The 15,117-nt window shown below is 39.7% G+C and overlaps 2 protein-coding genes across 14 annotated transcripts in view; one reads left to right on the top strand and one right to left on the bottom strand.

The window, feature by feature from the left end:
- LOC136341984 (uncharacterized) overlaps positions 1-15,117 on the top strand; it is a 305,269-nt gene that overhangs the window by 97,791 nt on the left and 192,361 nt on the right. For all 4 annotated transcript variants that reach the window (XM_066287414.1, XM_066287417.1, XM_066287416.1 and 1 more), the window contains one exon: positions 12,267-12,348. In XM_066287414.1, the coding sequence (XP_066143511.1) occupies positions 12,267-12,348 (82 nt within the window). The remainder of the gene's footprint in view (positions 1-12,266; positions 12,349-15,117) is intronic.
- The window catches only part of LOC136341973 (muscleblind-like protein 1), a 163,804-nt gene that overhangs the window by 10,868 nt on the left and 137,819 nt on the right, over positions 1-15,117 (bottom strand). For 5 of the 10 annotated variants that reach the window (XR_010732562.1, XM_066287388.1, XM_066287392.1 and 2 more), the window contains exons 3-7: positions 5,837-6,007; positions 5,628-5,708; positions 4,025-4,204; positions 2,927-3,142; positions 75-116 (exon numbers count right to left, since the gene is read on the bottom strand). Coding sequence is in view for 8 of the 10 variants with exons in the window: in XM_066287388.1 (XP_066143485.1) it covers positions 75-116; positions 2,927-3,142; positions 4,025-4,204; positions 5,628-5,708; positions 5,837-6,007 (690 nt within the window). In the remaining 2 variants the exon portion in view is untranslated. Of the gene's footprint in view, positions 1-74; positions 117-910; positions 1,046-2,926; positions 3,143-4,024; positions 4,205-5,627; positions 5,709-5,836; positions 6,008-15,117 lie in introns of all 10 variants that reach the window. The other 5 variants (XR_010732563.1, XM_066287397.1, XM_066287394.1 and 2 more) reach the window with 4 other exon arrangements.

Genomic DNA, 15,117 nt, shown 5'->3' with positions numbered 1-15,117 from the left:
AACATGACGCAAACTTAAACAAGCATATCTATCATGCTTTGTCACCCCCTTACATCCTTCAGTGCAATACTTACAAAATTTTCGTAGTAAAAGGACCCAACGGACTTCATATCCATCTGAAAAAAATCACAAATAGTTCAGTTAATACGTAAAACAGCCATTGGTGACGAGACAAACATAGTACCGCTAACTTGTTAAAACAGCTAAAAACCTTAAGTATTAGTCTACTTTAAGAGCGGCAATGGCCACTGTTACCAATAAACGTAATTAAGTTAAAGCGGCCATGCCTACGTACGCCGAAGCGTACCTAGACAATGCCAGTCTTGATGTCTTCGAAAAAAAAATCGTTGCTAGAATGTTGCGAGGTCCAGATGCAGTATCCTGTGTGGTTGAAATCAAACGAGATAAGCAAAGTAACCTAAACACAGATCGACGTGCAAATTTAGGAAGCCTTAGCGGAAGCTGATGTTGTCTCAGGTACCTCCTCGAACGCGAGCAGCTCTCACAACATGCTAACAACTTTCGAGGTAGCAGTTCGGCTCTTTCTACACTCTCCTCAAAATTTCCTCTCGTTAGTACCTAAGCTTGAAAGGTATATACAAGTTGTGAAGCTTAAAGCGAAAGCAAAAAATGTTTTGTATTTGATGGATGACCCCACTCTTTTTTGGACTATGAAAAGCTAATTTACAAAGCTCGCGAGTCTTTGGTACAATTCGTATGTAGTTAAGACACAAACCACTACCGATCAAGTAACGTTGTGTGTTCATTGGTGTGCTCGTGTGTGGTTGGTTGAACCCCCGACTGTTTTGTCTCTGGAGCAAAATAGCCGAGGAAACAACTAAAACGAAGAAAATAAATATAAAGAAAAACCAAAGATAGTGTGATCATGCAAAGCAGGCGCAAAAGGTACCAGTAATAGATCTGTGTCGGCGGTGCTAGGTTCGCGTGGCCTCTTCTTGCCAATCTCGAGGGCGGCGGCGGCGGCAGCGGCGACGGCGGCTGCAGCCGACGGCGGCTGAGCCAGCAATGGCGAAACGGCGGCGGGCTATTAGTAGTAGTAGCAGCAGCACAAGACCAAGCACATCCGCACCAACGGCAGGGGAAATAAAACAAACCAGCTCTAATTAATGACATTGTGTCCGAACGAGGACCTCGAACGATTCATTTAGTGACCTTCGGATAGCTTCGCTGTCCGAGGACAACTGCGCTGTCCGAGGGCGCCCTTCCAGCGAAAATAAGAACACGTTCGGAGGCGAGCCTCGTATTGGACAGTTGTTAAACGAATGAATTGGTCAGCAAACATTTGTAGTACTACTTTTGATTTAAAAAATTTTGGCTATCGCTGACTACGTTTGTACTTATTTTTTAATCGTGGCAAGTCACTAATAACGGCGAGCCAATAGTGATCAAGTGCTTGAGTGCAAAGAAAGACTACTGTAAGTAATTGGTCAGGGGTCGTGCATGCAACTACCACTACCAACAAATCAAATAAGTATTTTTTCAGGTCTACGCCTCTGGATCCTTGATGTGAATTTTGCTATATGTTGCTCCCTTAGGTAAAGGGCCTTAAGACGGGAATATATATTCATAACTCGCGAGAAATTTCGAGACGAAAATGTCGTCGGGGGCTGACTTGAAAGATCCAGTTGCGTAGACATTATGAAGTTGAAACGATATTTAAAAATTCACATCGGCTAAACTACATCACGATAATTATGGGTCATAACAGCAATAATTCGAGCTTCAGTACTATCATAATCAATGAAAAATTGTCTAACATAAGTTTCACTCTGTCAAAAAAATATATTCATAGAGAGACAATAAAACTCCACTAAAATTCGTAATATGGAAATTGAACTCCCGATGAGGGCGCTGCGAATCGTAAACAAACCGAAGAAAGCGAGTACTAAATCACAAGTTCAAATTGCGTTTTACACATCAAATTTAACGTGAAAATGGCTCGTTTTCTTATGCTTGCATTGTGCCCTCCAGGACGTAGCATTCATTCCCTTTTTGGAGTCTTCAATACAATGATGAGCTACCTCTCCCCTCCGCAAGGTGGCGTCTGTTTTATTTCTACCTCCATCCCGGAGAAATTCGACTGCGCATCCAACAGTGGTCTCAGGATCGATTTGCCGGGAGAGGATGGGATAGGGTAGTTGCTGCTGCTGCTGAGCGCTAGCGTCATGCCTCACTCAGGAAATCGGGGTCTAAGCTACTTACTGACAAGAAATAGCAGAGAGGGGAGAATATAGCAAATCATTGCATCACGAATGACTGCTACTAAAATGGAGTCTAATGCCTGCTGATACATCAAGCTACCTACGGTTTTGTCACGAAGGCCGAAAATAAAGCATGATGCCAATAATTAGAAGTCTTTGGATTAGTCAAAAACTCTTTCGACAAAAAAAAACTGCTAGTTAGGTATAAAAGGCATGGCAGAGCGGCAATAACACAACATTCAATAATAAAACGGGGGTTTCGACACCGAATCTCCCTAATGTTTCTTTAAAACATTGTTATTCAACTCCTGTCTTAATTCTTGTGCATGCGAACGATGCAATTAGGTGAAGTTAAAAAGAGATCTTGGCAGCATGGCATGCAATTTTTTTTTACACCTAACGAAGTAAGAGTGGCATCTTATTGCTCAGGCAGTGAAACAGTTTCTGCCTGGTTCGCATCATTAAAAGTTACTTATTTGCCAATGGGCGAAAAAATTTATTATTTCATTTGGAGTCGCTGGAGAATCCGTTCAACAGGGAGATTCTGGTCCAATTCGGGTTAACGAAACAAATAAGAAATTAAAAAAAAAAAAAAATGAAAAGGTCGCATGGGAGAAACGCATGAACAAACCAGAACAACAATCACACAACACCAACTAAAAAAAGAGGCTTGACAGCGTGCGCCCTACGACTGCGTAGCATACCGCGCTAGCCCGCGACTGTGCGGCCTTGATTTGGGCTTGAAGGTGCAGAGGGGGGTGGAAATAGCGGCAGGGGTCGCGGTTGCACCGGCCCTTGACTGCGTCCATGCAGACAGTGACCGTGCCGTCCTCGTTGGAAGTCACAGAGTCGGCGGGATGCGCAAAGCGACATTCGGACTCTGCGCGTTTACACGCTCCGCGCTGGAACTCGCGGCACACCTACAGCAGAACCCAGCGATGAGCTAAGCCCCCCGCCCTCCAGGTGTCCAAACGATCGCCCCCAGATGATCATTTCTGCCTTTGAACGCCGCGAGCAATCGCGCGAATGTTCGCGCGATTGCTCGTAGATAGCGCGAGCCGAGCAATGCAGGGTCAGGCAAAAGGACGGTACGGAACAAGGGTCCAGCCGCAGCTAAATGATCATCTACGTAAATAACTTTCTATCGAGAGGTAGGTAAAAGCTTGACAAAATGAGCCGATGGGCAGCTAACAGCACTATAGGTACTACTGACAGAACTTCACACCGTGCACAATGAAAGGTCGATAGAAAGTTACAGGTGCTCAGAGGGTTGACGTTTCGTATTTACAGCTAGAAAAAGGACTATGTATATAAAACAATGTGAGCAGAAGGAAAAACCCTTTAACACTATGTACACAAGGGGAAAACTGCACTACGTCTATGTGTAGGTATTGGAGAGAAGGTTAGCTGAGGGTTAAGGTGAGCGTGGTGTTAGTGTATTGTGGGGGTTAATTACCTCTAAGCCTAGCCGTTATGCCCCGAGTTTAACAAACAACCAACTAAATAAACCTGCGAAACAAAAATCAAAATAACTAAAAAACGTTTTCAAAAAATAAAAATAAAATAGAAAAATAATAAAAGGCATGCCAATGAACTATTAATAGTTTCAGTACAGTAAGTCTGCTTGCCAAGTCGTAACTGTAAATGTTCGGCTGAAAGAAGGAAAATAATCAAAATAATAAAAAAAAAACAAAGCGTCGAAAGAAATAACGAATGAGCGGCGCATGATCATGTCGCAGACGCAGTAGTTCCCATCAATAACCTTGAACCAGTAAATAACCAATTTTGCCAAAAAAACTCACCTCTAACCTATCGGATCTGGGCATCTTCTGTTGGGCGACCACTGTCTGGGGAACGACCCCGAGGGGCGAGCCCACCCCCGTTGGATCCTGCATTATCGTGGGCATGATCGGCCCGGGGGCGAAGTAGGGGCTGTATGTGCTACCCACCTGTGGCATTCCAGTCAGGTACGGGTTCGCGGCCTGGAAAAATTGTTTACTAAAATATATAAAAATAGTTCTATACAGGAGCATGTGCCAAGACAAGCAGTAGCCTAGAGGCATAGAGCAAGACTTTTTTGACGAAGTAAGTTTAGGGATATCTAGTAATTACGCCGGGAAGGGTTTAGGGGTGATGCAGTGTGCAAGGTGACAATGGCTTGGAATGAAAAAATGCTGATGAGTAAGCGAGTTCAATGATTTGTATAATATATCAAAATTTACGCTTTAAAATCATTAAATTGTTTAATACTTTCAAAATATATTTCTAACGTATTTCAAATTATCAGGTTGTCGAGGGACAGAAATTCATAAATAATTTCTTTTTTTAATATTAGATAAAATTTTCTACGCCCCTGTGCTAACCAGAATTTTTGTTTGAGTTCTATGGTGTTTGTTACAAAAAGTTTATCTCGTAATTATTTCGTAGGTCGCACCGTTTTTGCGCTAATAGAATATTAATGTACTATAAATTATAAAGGTTTTAATTTATTAAGCATATAGAATGTTTCAATCGTTAATACATTAACACATCAGTAGCTCGAAAACGGTGTATCCTGCGAGATCACTACAAGGTATACATTTTCTGCAAAAAATGTCAGAGGATCCAAAATACCAATTTTCTTAAAATTCATGGTTAGCACCAGTGGCGAAAAATTCTAATTGAAAAAATAAAATTACGTCACCGATGATACAAAACATGGACGTTAGAGAATTACTAGTTCTCCACGAGATATGTTACTCCAAATATTGTTAGTACTGCAGTTCGTTTGCGAGATATCTAAAAAACATGAAAAAAAAAAATCAAAGTTTCAAGGTCGAGTATCCTCGGGAACGCTGCGTCTTAGAGGAATTGTTTATTAAGCAAACATATTATTTTTGATTCTCTATCAGTCTTTGAAACTTCCGAACCAAAAAATTAGGTATTTTGATGATGTTTACCGGGATTCGGGATTTATAAAAACGGTCTGCCAAACTATAAACTGAATATTCACGTTCGGGCCACTCTGAATTTGCAATCTCTTTAATGCCAAAAAATTAAAAACCTTTTTAAATATAGTTAAAGTTAATTAACATCGTACCATAATATACATACGAGGTAAATGACAACAGTGAAAAAAAAAGTAATTTACGAGAATGACGAGATAAGCCGAGGAAAGAGCAACTTTAAAGACAAATGGTGCTAGTTAAATCCGACTGAAACACCGGACCACCCTGCATATTTTTTTGTCTTTTTTTCCCACAAATCGTGTGGAAGAGACGTATTTCTTATCAGCCGTTTAAAATTCGTACTCGTCCTCACTTTATAAACGAAATCAATTAGACTGATCCTCACAAAAGTACTTATTCCAAAGCCATTATCCTAACGCAAGCAAAATTAAGTAAAAAAGCGAAATCAAATGATTACCATAAGTGCATACTGCTCGTCAAGTGTCATGGACAAATATGGGAAGGTCAAAGGGATTCGGTCAGTCAGTTGCGGTTCCACCTCGAAAAACAACCAACCCAAAATTAGTACCGCCACACGCAACTCAAAAAAAAAAACAAACATTAAAAGCCCAATAATGTTACCAAGCCACTACCAGAGCTGCTATCTACTCGCACCCGGGCACTTACCACCGCTTGTACTTGTCCAGGAACTAAGGGTTGTCCGGGGGAGAGCCCCATCTGTTGCATTAGTGCGTTTTTGAGGGCGAGGTGGTTCCTACCGTTGATAAGCAACTGGTCCTTTAGGTGCTGTGGCGGGTGGAAGTACTTGCAAGGGGGTTTCTCTCGATTACACCGACCCTGGAACGAGAAATTTACAATTAAAAACTTTTTGCAAAAAAAAAAAACAAAAAAAAACCGGTGTGAATGTCTGCTCGATAAGGCCCTCGTATTCAATTTGACGTTCAAATAATTAATCAGGGAATCCCGTTAATCCCCACGTATAACTGTGTTTATTTTGTTATTGGGAAGTTTTTGAGCCATTTGCCGGTGGACAAATAAAATTCCCATTTTCCCACACCCCCACAAAACGCACTAGATAATATGTAAATACGCAGTTTCCAAGATAATAAATTCATTATGGACCACCGGTAGTCGATTAATTCGGAACGAGTTTAAGCCCCCGGCGATATTTAATTGCGATATTAAAACCTAATAATTAAATATTGCTATTGCGGCTAATAAATGGGAATACAAATTCGGTAATTATTATTCGCGACTGATATATTCGGAGTGACATTTTCCCTGCCTCGGTCCAGGCTTTCCAATATTTACTGAAACTTATCCAATATGTATCGTATTTCCATCCCGTTACCGCCCACTTATCCAATACAGTTTTCCTGCAGCGCCGATATCGGCGTACCCTAAAAGTTCCATTATATTACTCTTCGGAATGTGTCCGACTCCATTACCAGATTAAAAAAGTCGGCATCGCAGGAATTCCCCTTTCCTTTGTCGAAATCGGCTATTCGGTTAACTGTCCGTCGGGAATTTAAGCCCTACTCCAAATGGGATTTGACAGCGAAACCTGGAACCGTCCCAGTCTTCTCTGTTTGTTCTAAACGTTAGGGCGACGAAGGATGAGACTTTTTAAAGATTTACTTAATTTCTTTACGATCGTTGAGCAGTCTCGTCCAGTTCTAACCCTCTTATGAATGCCTTTTCGAAGCTGCTGGATGAAATGGCCTGTGTCTGCCTCTTTGCCTCTGGAGGACGTCTGACACGTTTAGCGAACTAATTGTACAGCGTGGACGTAAGGGGTGGAACGCACGAAGTAACGTCTACATGGTGGTGTAGCCTTAACTGGAATGAATTAGGTATCACATGGCATTTGACTTTTAGCAAAATTGCTTGCACACGCCAACTTTATCCAATACAATTTTTGGTAATGTTCCTATGCGACCCCCTAGCTAGGGTGGCGGTTACCCTTAAAAGTTTAAATGGAAAGGGGATTCAAATGCTACATCATTTTAAAGATCTTTTTAATCTGACTTTATCTGACATGTTACTTTTCATCGTAGACGAAAATTATAACAAAAATAAACAAAATTTTAAACGATTAAATTGTTATTTTCTTTAACTTAGCAATTATTCGAAACGTTCACTTTTGGCTTATTGGAACAACCCTAAACGGTGATAAAACATCTTTCACATTTTCTAAAGTATTTAGAGCGATTTGCCTAATTTCTTGTCTTACACGTTCTTTGCGTTCGTCGATGTCATGTGGTTCCGCATTGTAAAGCTTCGATTTCAGGTATCCCCATAAAAAGTAATCGAGAGGATTGAGATCGAGCGATCTCGGCGGCCATTCTATTGATCCTCTCTTTCCTATCCATTAATATAGGAAAGTTTCATAGTGGTATAAGTGTTTGTTTTTGCAGGGAAATCCGCGTGACCTTCTCTCACAATTTTGTTAATTAACATATTTATTTAATGTAAAAGTTGCCTCATCAGTAAACAAAATCCAGTCCATAGATATTTCTAAGTGCTGAATAGCATTCATAAACCTTTCGTAAAATTAAGTTCGTCGATCCTCACCATCCTTTACGCAATTCTTGATGTATTTGCATTTTATAAGGTCAAATATTTGCATTTTTCAATATTTTCAAAACGGATGCATTACTGATTAACTGTTTTCTGCTAATGCCAAGAGCGCATTAATTTGTGCATCGGCATCGACCTTACGCGGTCTGTTTCTTGGGCTATTTCTTACACGACCATAATCTCTACATCTTTTTTCTTAATTTACTTGTTACTTAATTACTACTATACCTTGACTAACGGGTGGCAAATCAGGATGCTTTTGTCGAAATAATTAAACAATCTCGTTTTGTGTCCGGGCTTTGTCACCGTATCCGATCACTATTAAAATGTCGATTTTATAAAATTCAATTAAGTAAGGCATTATTCGCAATTTTACAACTTAAATGAAGTACTCTTTTTCAGTAGTAAACTAAATGAACTAAAGTAAATAATCAGGGAATACTCCAGGTTATTGCCCCATTTCAGAAATATTTCGTAAAAAAATTACAAGTACAACATTATTTTGCTCTATGATAAAAAGTATCGTATCAGATAAAGTCAGGTTGGAAAGATCTTTAAAATGATATATCACTTGAATCCTCTTTCTATTAAAATTTTTAAGGATTACTACCACCCCATTTAAAGGGTGGAAATTTGTAGCTTCAGAATACTACCAAAAAGTGTGTCGGGTAAAATAAAAATTCACGTGTTTAAGCAATTTTGCTAAAAATCAAATATCATGTAGATATCGTATTTGTTTCAGTTAAAGTTACCACACTGTATATAGGCGAAAGGGAAAAAATTGTTCGGACAGGTTAACTTAAATTTTTAAATTCGCGAATCCCGACATAAACGGATTTCCCATGACGTCATTAATGTTGCATATATGCGGCCATACCCTTTTTTTAAATTGCAACCCCAATTTGGCATTGCCATTTGAGAGATAAGGGACGATTCAATTTCAAAACGGTCACGTAACAATATTTTCAGAAAAAAATATTCTATTATTCACTTAGGCAAAAAAACTTAACTGAGACGTACAGACGCATCGGTATTTGCATTATTTCGAATTCTTGTCTGACAAAGAGCAAACAAATTAATTTTGCGTTACTAAGGCGATAAATCTCAAGTTCGACAGTAGACAGACTTTAATTGTGGTCCTAATAAAAAAGGTACGTTTAAATGGAACCTTCGAGGATTAAAATCCTAATTATGGCCGGTTGCGGAGATACTACCCGGAGGTGAAGAGGAGTTTGTGAATCGTTCCACGAAAAGTACCCTGATCGGCTTATTGCGGGATCAAGCATCAGCTAGACTCAGTGCAAAAATCTAAACTTGGGCCATGTAACAGATCAGCTGATACCATGTCGTCTGGCAGTCTCAAAAGAACAGAAATTAGATGTTTTTGTTAACGGTAGAAGAAAATCAAGCCGACAGAGCACACTGAATCTCATGATAAGTCACTCTCCAGTTTTAAGATGTTCGAAGCAGAATAAATAGCATCCATACAAATTTCATTCGGTGCAGGAAGCTAATGAAGGTGAATCTGATCGAAGGGTTGAATTTTGTGAAACAATGATACAGCGATACCATAACGTTCTGTAATTTTCAAGTCGCACAATTTTCACGGACGAAGCAACTTTAAACTGGTTCTGTGGTTTCAAAATTGCCTTTAAATGGTTCCGTCAATAGGCGTAACTGCAGATATTGAGCACCCGAAAATCCCCATTGGGTGGTCGAAGCCCATATGCAACGCCCACGGAAAGTCAACACATGGCAGGGACTGTTGGTACTTTAGTTATGGGAAGGTTTTTTATTATTATTTTTTTGGACGCGCACTAAACGATGTAAATTACTTAGAACTATTGCAGCAAAACGTAATTGCCTCACAATTGCTGAGCTTTATCCAAATGCGGAGCATCCCCTCACGCCGGATAATGTTCTATGGTTTCAGCAGCGATGGACGGTGCACCGCCACATTATTTACAACCTGTTCGAAATGATTTAAATTCCGTTTTCCCTAACAAATGGATTGCTAGGAGAGACTCGATTAAATGACCTGCCAGATATCCCGACCTAACTCCGCTCGATTTCTTTTTGCGAGGCTATTTAAAATTTAAAGTTCACGTCAACCGATCAAGTAACTTTGACGATTTGTCGATTAGAATAACGGAAGAAACTAGACTAATCACCTCCCGAGTGTTATTCAACTTAACAGAAAAATTCGAAAATCACCCCGCTCATTGTCAGCACGTGAACTGTGGCCATGTTTGAACTCTTATTTAAATTTCGTTCTGTTTGTGTTTTTTATGTCTCAGTTGAAATTTAATTGTTATGTGCACACAATTGCTAGATCTTTCGAATGGCGATATCAAAAACTGGGGTTGAAATAAATAAAACATAAAAAAAGGTTGTGATGTCACATCTGCGACATCAATGCAGTCATGAGAAATCTTTTTATGTGAAAATTTGCGCATCAAATGAAAATCTTTTCGAGCACTTTTTTCTTTTTTCCGGATAGATTTTATTTAATATGTTCCATACTTTATGTTCACACTTTATAATACATTTGTAAAGGAATGACGATTCCCGAACTAAACCCGAAAATGATGTAGTCACCTACCGGACTTTTGTCATGAATAACTATAACAGATAACGGCAATTCATGTTCAGCATGTCTTCTTTTACGTTCTTTAGACAAAGACAAGTTTCTCCGTGAGGTGTCAGGCTTAAGCGCGGATCTCCTCGCTGAGCTTTTTCTTGCCCGAGTCGTGCTCGCTGATGGGTTTTTGCTCTGATTTCAAATGAGATCCATTACAATTTTTGAAGCTTTTCTCCATATATATCTTTGTCCAAGTTTGTGCATAGCTCAGGCACTCCATCCTCCTGGAAGTTGTGCAGAGCTCCACAGTCAAATTCTCTCCCGCTTGGATTCTTTTGATAGGGGTTTATATCTCGCCCACCGTCTATTGTACAGGGTGATTTTTTCCTGGGATCAAGCCTCGACCATCTTAATATAGAGTGTGCTCTTGCCTACTAATTTTGTCATACAATTTCGGTTCGCCGAACAAAATCACATTTATCCATTATTGCCTTTCGTAATGCCGCAGGGCTACGGTGACGATTTATCTTCTCGACTGAATGGAAACAGAAAATTCAGACACCTGAAAGAATGCATTAAGGCCTAACCCGCGGCGTTGTGATGTGTGTTTTCCATCCACTTTGGCCCGTCACGTCGAGCGCTTTCTCCGCCCTTCCAATAAGGGTAAAATCGCCCATCTTAATGTGCTTTCAACCGCGAACAAAACTTTCAAAAGCCTCCCGCCTGTCCGGTCTCGTTTCTTATGAAAACATGACGCTCGTAGACCGAGAACAAGTGACAATTTTTCGGCGTTAGTCGTCGGGCAAATGGCAATTTTCCCCTCCCAAGTTCGCCGGCTAAGTATCGGATTTATATGTACGGCCTGACAAACGACGAGGGCTAAGTTAACTTAAGAACTTTCCCTGCAGAACACACATTTACTGCTCAAAGTGTGATGATATTAGGAAAGTTCGGGGGAAAACTTTAAATATAACGTTGTTCCGTGGAAAAATAATGCCGGGACCTTTTTGCCGATTTATATTCCGCCTTTGGTTCCGGGAGTTTTATTGAAACTAATGTTCCAACTTTGCCAATGAATTCTCGATTGAGAGAGAGTAGTTTTTATTACTTAAAAACGTCAAAGCAACGACCCGGTGTATAAACCTGCAATGAAGTCAATTAATCAAAATCATAGGGAAATTTGCGGTAAAATAACACTTTTCCGGTACGAAATGGTAAATTTATGGAGCAAATAACGCAGGATAAAGTATACGAGACCCCATAACACGTTCATCATCGATTGCGTTGTACAGCTTGATTTATACGTTTTTCAAAGCTGACAATTGCGGGGAGTGAATCTGTGTTCACGGTTTTTTGACAATTGAATGATTGGTGCACGCTCACTTAAACCTACGGGATTTCCTAACAGGTACACACATGAGGACCCTTCTCACGATTATCGACGAACTTCAAAGCCCACCCGGGACGAAAAACTCGCCGACCGAAAAGGCAATGATTTATTTATCTTCATTTCGATCTCTCGATAAACTCTAAAGACAGGTTTTAAAACAAAAATTTCCCAATCTCGCGAAATCCTCTCGAGAGGAAAAACCCAGTCCAATCAGTTAGATTGCGCTGGCCCTTTGCGGAAAATGACAAAGTCGCCTAGAAATTTTAATGTTCCCTGTTCGTCCGAACGAATCTAGGTTTAAAACTTTACTCGATTTATACAGCGATTAGGGGTGAGAAAATTTAAATTCCCACTCACTTTTATTTCCAATTTCCACCCCTAACTTCGCACAATCCTCAAATTTGAATCAAGACCAATTGCCAAGTGCCCAACTCTTCTTTGATCAAACTTCGGCTTCAGCTTTTCCCATTCGGGCCTACTCGAGCCATTTAAAATTTAATTAAACCTGGATTAGACTTTATAATTGAAGGTTTGTTCATTTTCAGGATTATTGTCTCTCCTTTCAAGCAACCCAGAGAAAAATCGTATCGGACGAGGCTTATTACTGTCAATGCGGCTAAAACATCGGTAAGCATTTCAGCGTAACAACGAATCGAATTGGAATTACTGCCACTTAATAAATTAATTAGTCATTAAACTGATCTGATCGGGTAATTTGGGTAGTAATTATCGGGAGGGATATGTGATATAAAGGCGGAAACACCCGTGTGGAAGTTCAGAATGGGGTAGATGAATTAGGATGTTTTGCTGTTAGTAATACGGTCGAGCACGATACAATTCTCCTTTAGGAGATTCCTTAGAGTAAAAGGAAAAACACACAAAACCGTCGAATGCTCCACAGAATCGCAACAAGAAAGGGAAGAAACAACCAATTGTCGTACGTTCTGCGCTTACTTTTAGTGGCAATTAGGTAATTTGTACCGAGGGGAACTTCCGGAGACAAAACTTACACAAGTAACTGAAAAGTTTTCTTGAGGATTAACTTTTCTTCGTAAAGACAATTCGTCCAGTCCTCGCAGCTTAGCTTCGGAGCCGAGGACGATCCGGGAAAGACCGACAACTCGCCCTTAATTAACTTCCAGCCAGGACGAAGTCGAGAAAAGGCAGATTAGTCAGGCGAACTTCGAAGGGGAGTTCTCTCCTCTTCCGTCTTGTCGCTTTCTATATTCTACCATTCGGGTTTAATTAGTTTTATCAGAAAGTGTCACTTTTAGTTCAGGTCAGCCATGATTTCTTTCATTTTAAGAAATGTTTTTTGGCATCAACAAAACAAACCGCCAACAAACTCGATAAACACCGAAATAGTTCCGGTTGAAAATTAACGTAATGCATTGCGGATGTTCTCTTTCGTTATCTCTGAATCAATCAGAGTTGCACAAGTGAGTCAAATTGAATAAAAGTTATTCCCTGTGGAGATCATTAAAGATACCCCTTCGAAGTTGCCACATTTTCAATGTAACTTCCGAAGGTTTAAGGTCTCCTCTTCAGATTTCCCCAGTACGCTTCTGATTTTTGGTATGTACTTAATTCGCAATTTCAAACTTTCTAAGAGAATCTTCGGCGGAATTCGAAGTAGAGATCAGTGGCGCAACCCGCATTTTAAGCCGTCCAGGAGTTTTTCAAAATGTTAGAAAAATTTGACATTTCCGTGGATTCAATGCCCTATCTAGGGTGTCCGTTTAACAGCCCTTCAGGCTTCCGTGTGTTTATTTGTGATTTCATAGGAAAATCGGGCATGGGGAGCGTATATTGGGCCAATGAAGGCAAATTCTAAAATTAGTGACGACTCTAAAGGGCGTCCCGAAACAGCGGGGCGCCATAAAGGGTTATTAAGAAAAAAATTTAAACCACCCGTCTGTTTTTCACGTGGCAAAATCTTCTCTTAATCCGGTGTTGATGCCTAGATTTTTCTTCCCTGGGATGCAGTGACTCGAAGCTATGAAGTTATGAAGAGAAATTTTAGGTATTTGCTGTGTCTCATAAAAAGAAATAAATGTCGGAGGTAGCTTCAGTTAGATTTTGGTAATTTTAGTATGGATTCTCATATAAAATTATCTTAACAGGCACGAATACTTTTTAACCAATACTTTTTGGACGAGGACTTTAGCCAAAAACACATACAGGGTCTTCACAGTAACAATTTAAATATTTTTCCCTTTGCAACTTCAATATTGATGTGGTTACCAGTTATTTTGGGAAAATCTGCTTTCATAGCTAAGTGCTTTAGTGTCATTAGTGCGATGCCATGGTTTCGTGTTTTTTTTTTAATTTAAGTTTTGACAGCTCATTTACGGTTTTCTGTTTCTTCGAAATTTGTTTATTTAAAAACGGGCCATTGAAATTAGGTATACTCAACAAGAACTTATTAGAATGATCTATGTAATTAGTGCATGTGATGGAAATTATTGATTAGCATTTCGGCACGATTTCTAATAGAGGACACTCTAATGTAAGGAGCCGAGAAAGTCTTAAAGAGCGTTTTGAACGAACAGGAGATGATAATCATGAAGAGAAAAGTCGAAACAAGTGGACCTTAAGAGCAGAAAATGAATTAGACATATTTTTTTAGTAGTAGAAAGCCCAAGTTTTACCGTAAGAAAAATTATTCAGAAAGTTAATGAGGTGTCAAACCTCAAACAATATGGAAACCATAGCAACGCATGCTAAACACTCAGGCACTTAGCCGTGAATGCAAGTTTTGCCAAAGTAATTAATAATTCCATTAACATTTAAGGTCAATGTAACGTTATTTTGTACCAAAATGAAGAAAATTAAATTTTCTTTCGTTTTACTCCATAAAAAAATACACCATCTCACCCGAGAAAGTGTAAAGAATTGAAGTTGAAAAGATGAAAATTAAAGTTGTTACTGTGAACACCCTGTATGTGTTTTTAGTTAAAAGAGTATTCGTGCTTGCGAAGGTGATCTCGGACGAGAGTCCATCCAAAAATGATAAAAATCTAACATAAGTTAATTCGGATGTTAATTTTCTTGTGCGGCACTGTGAATGTCTGAAATTTCTTTTAAAACGTCATAGCTCCGAGACACTGCGTGCCAGGAACCAAAACAGGATCTAGAGAGGATTTGATCGCGTGAAAAAATGCATGTGATCCCATTTAAAAAAATCGACGACTCCCTTTTTTGGGACACCCTGCAGGGCTGTCACTAATTTCAAAATTTACCTGAACGAGCCTCAGCCATCCACATAACTGATTTTATTTTTTTTTTTAAGATACGAATAAATTCAAGAGAGCCCGAGGGGCCGTTAAACGGACACCCTGTATTTCCGCCGTACGCGATAATTAATAATGCGTCCGAGCTTCTAACACTCACCAC

The sequence above is a fragment of the Euwallacea fornicatus genome, chromosome 11 (genome assembly GCF_040115645.1).
Source record: "Euwallacea fornicatus isolate EFF26 chromosome 11, ASM4011564v1, whole genome shotgun sequence".
Classification (NCBI taxonomy): Eukaryota; Metazoa; Arthropoda; class Insecta; order Coleoptera; family Curculionidae; genus Euwallacea; species Euwallacea fornicatus.
This window is presented reverse-complemented; position numbering and strand designations above follow the sequence as displayed.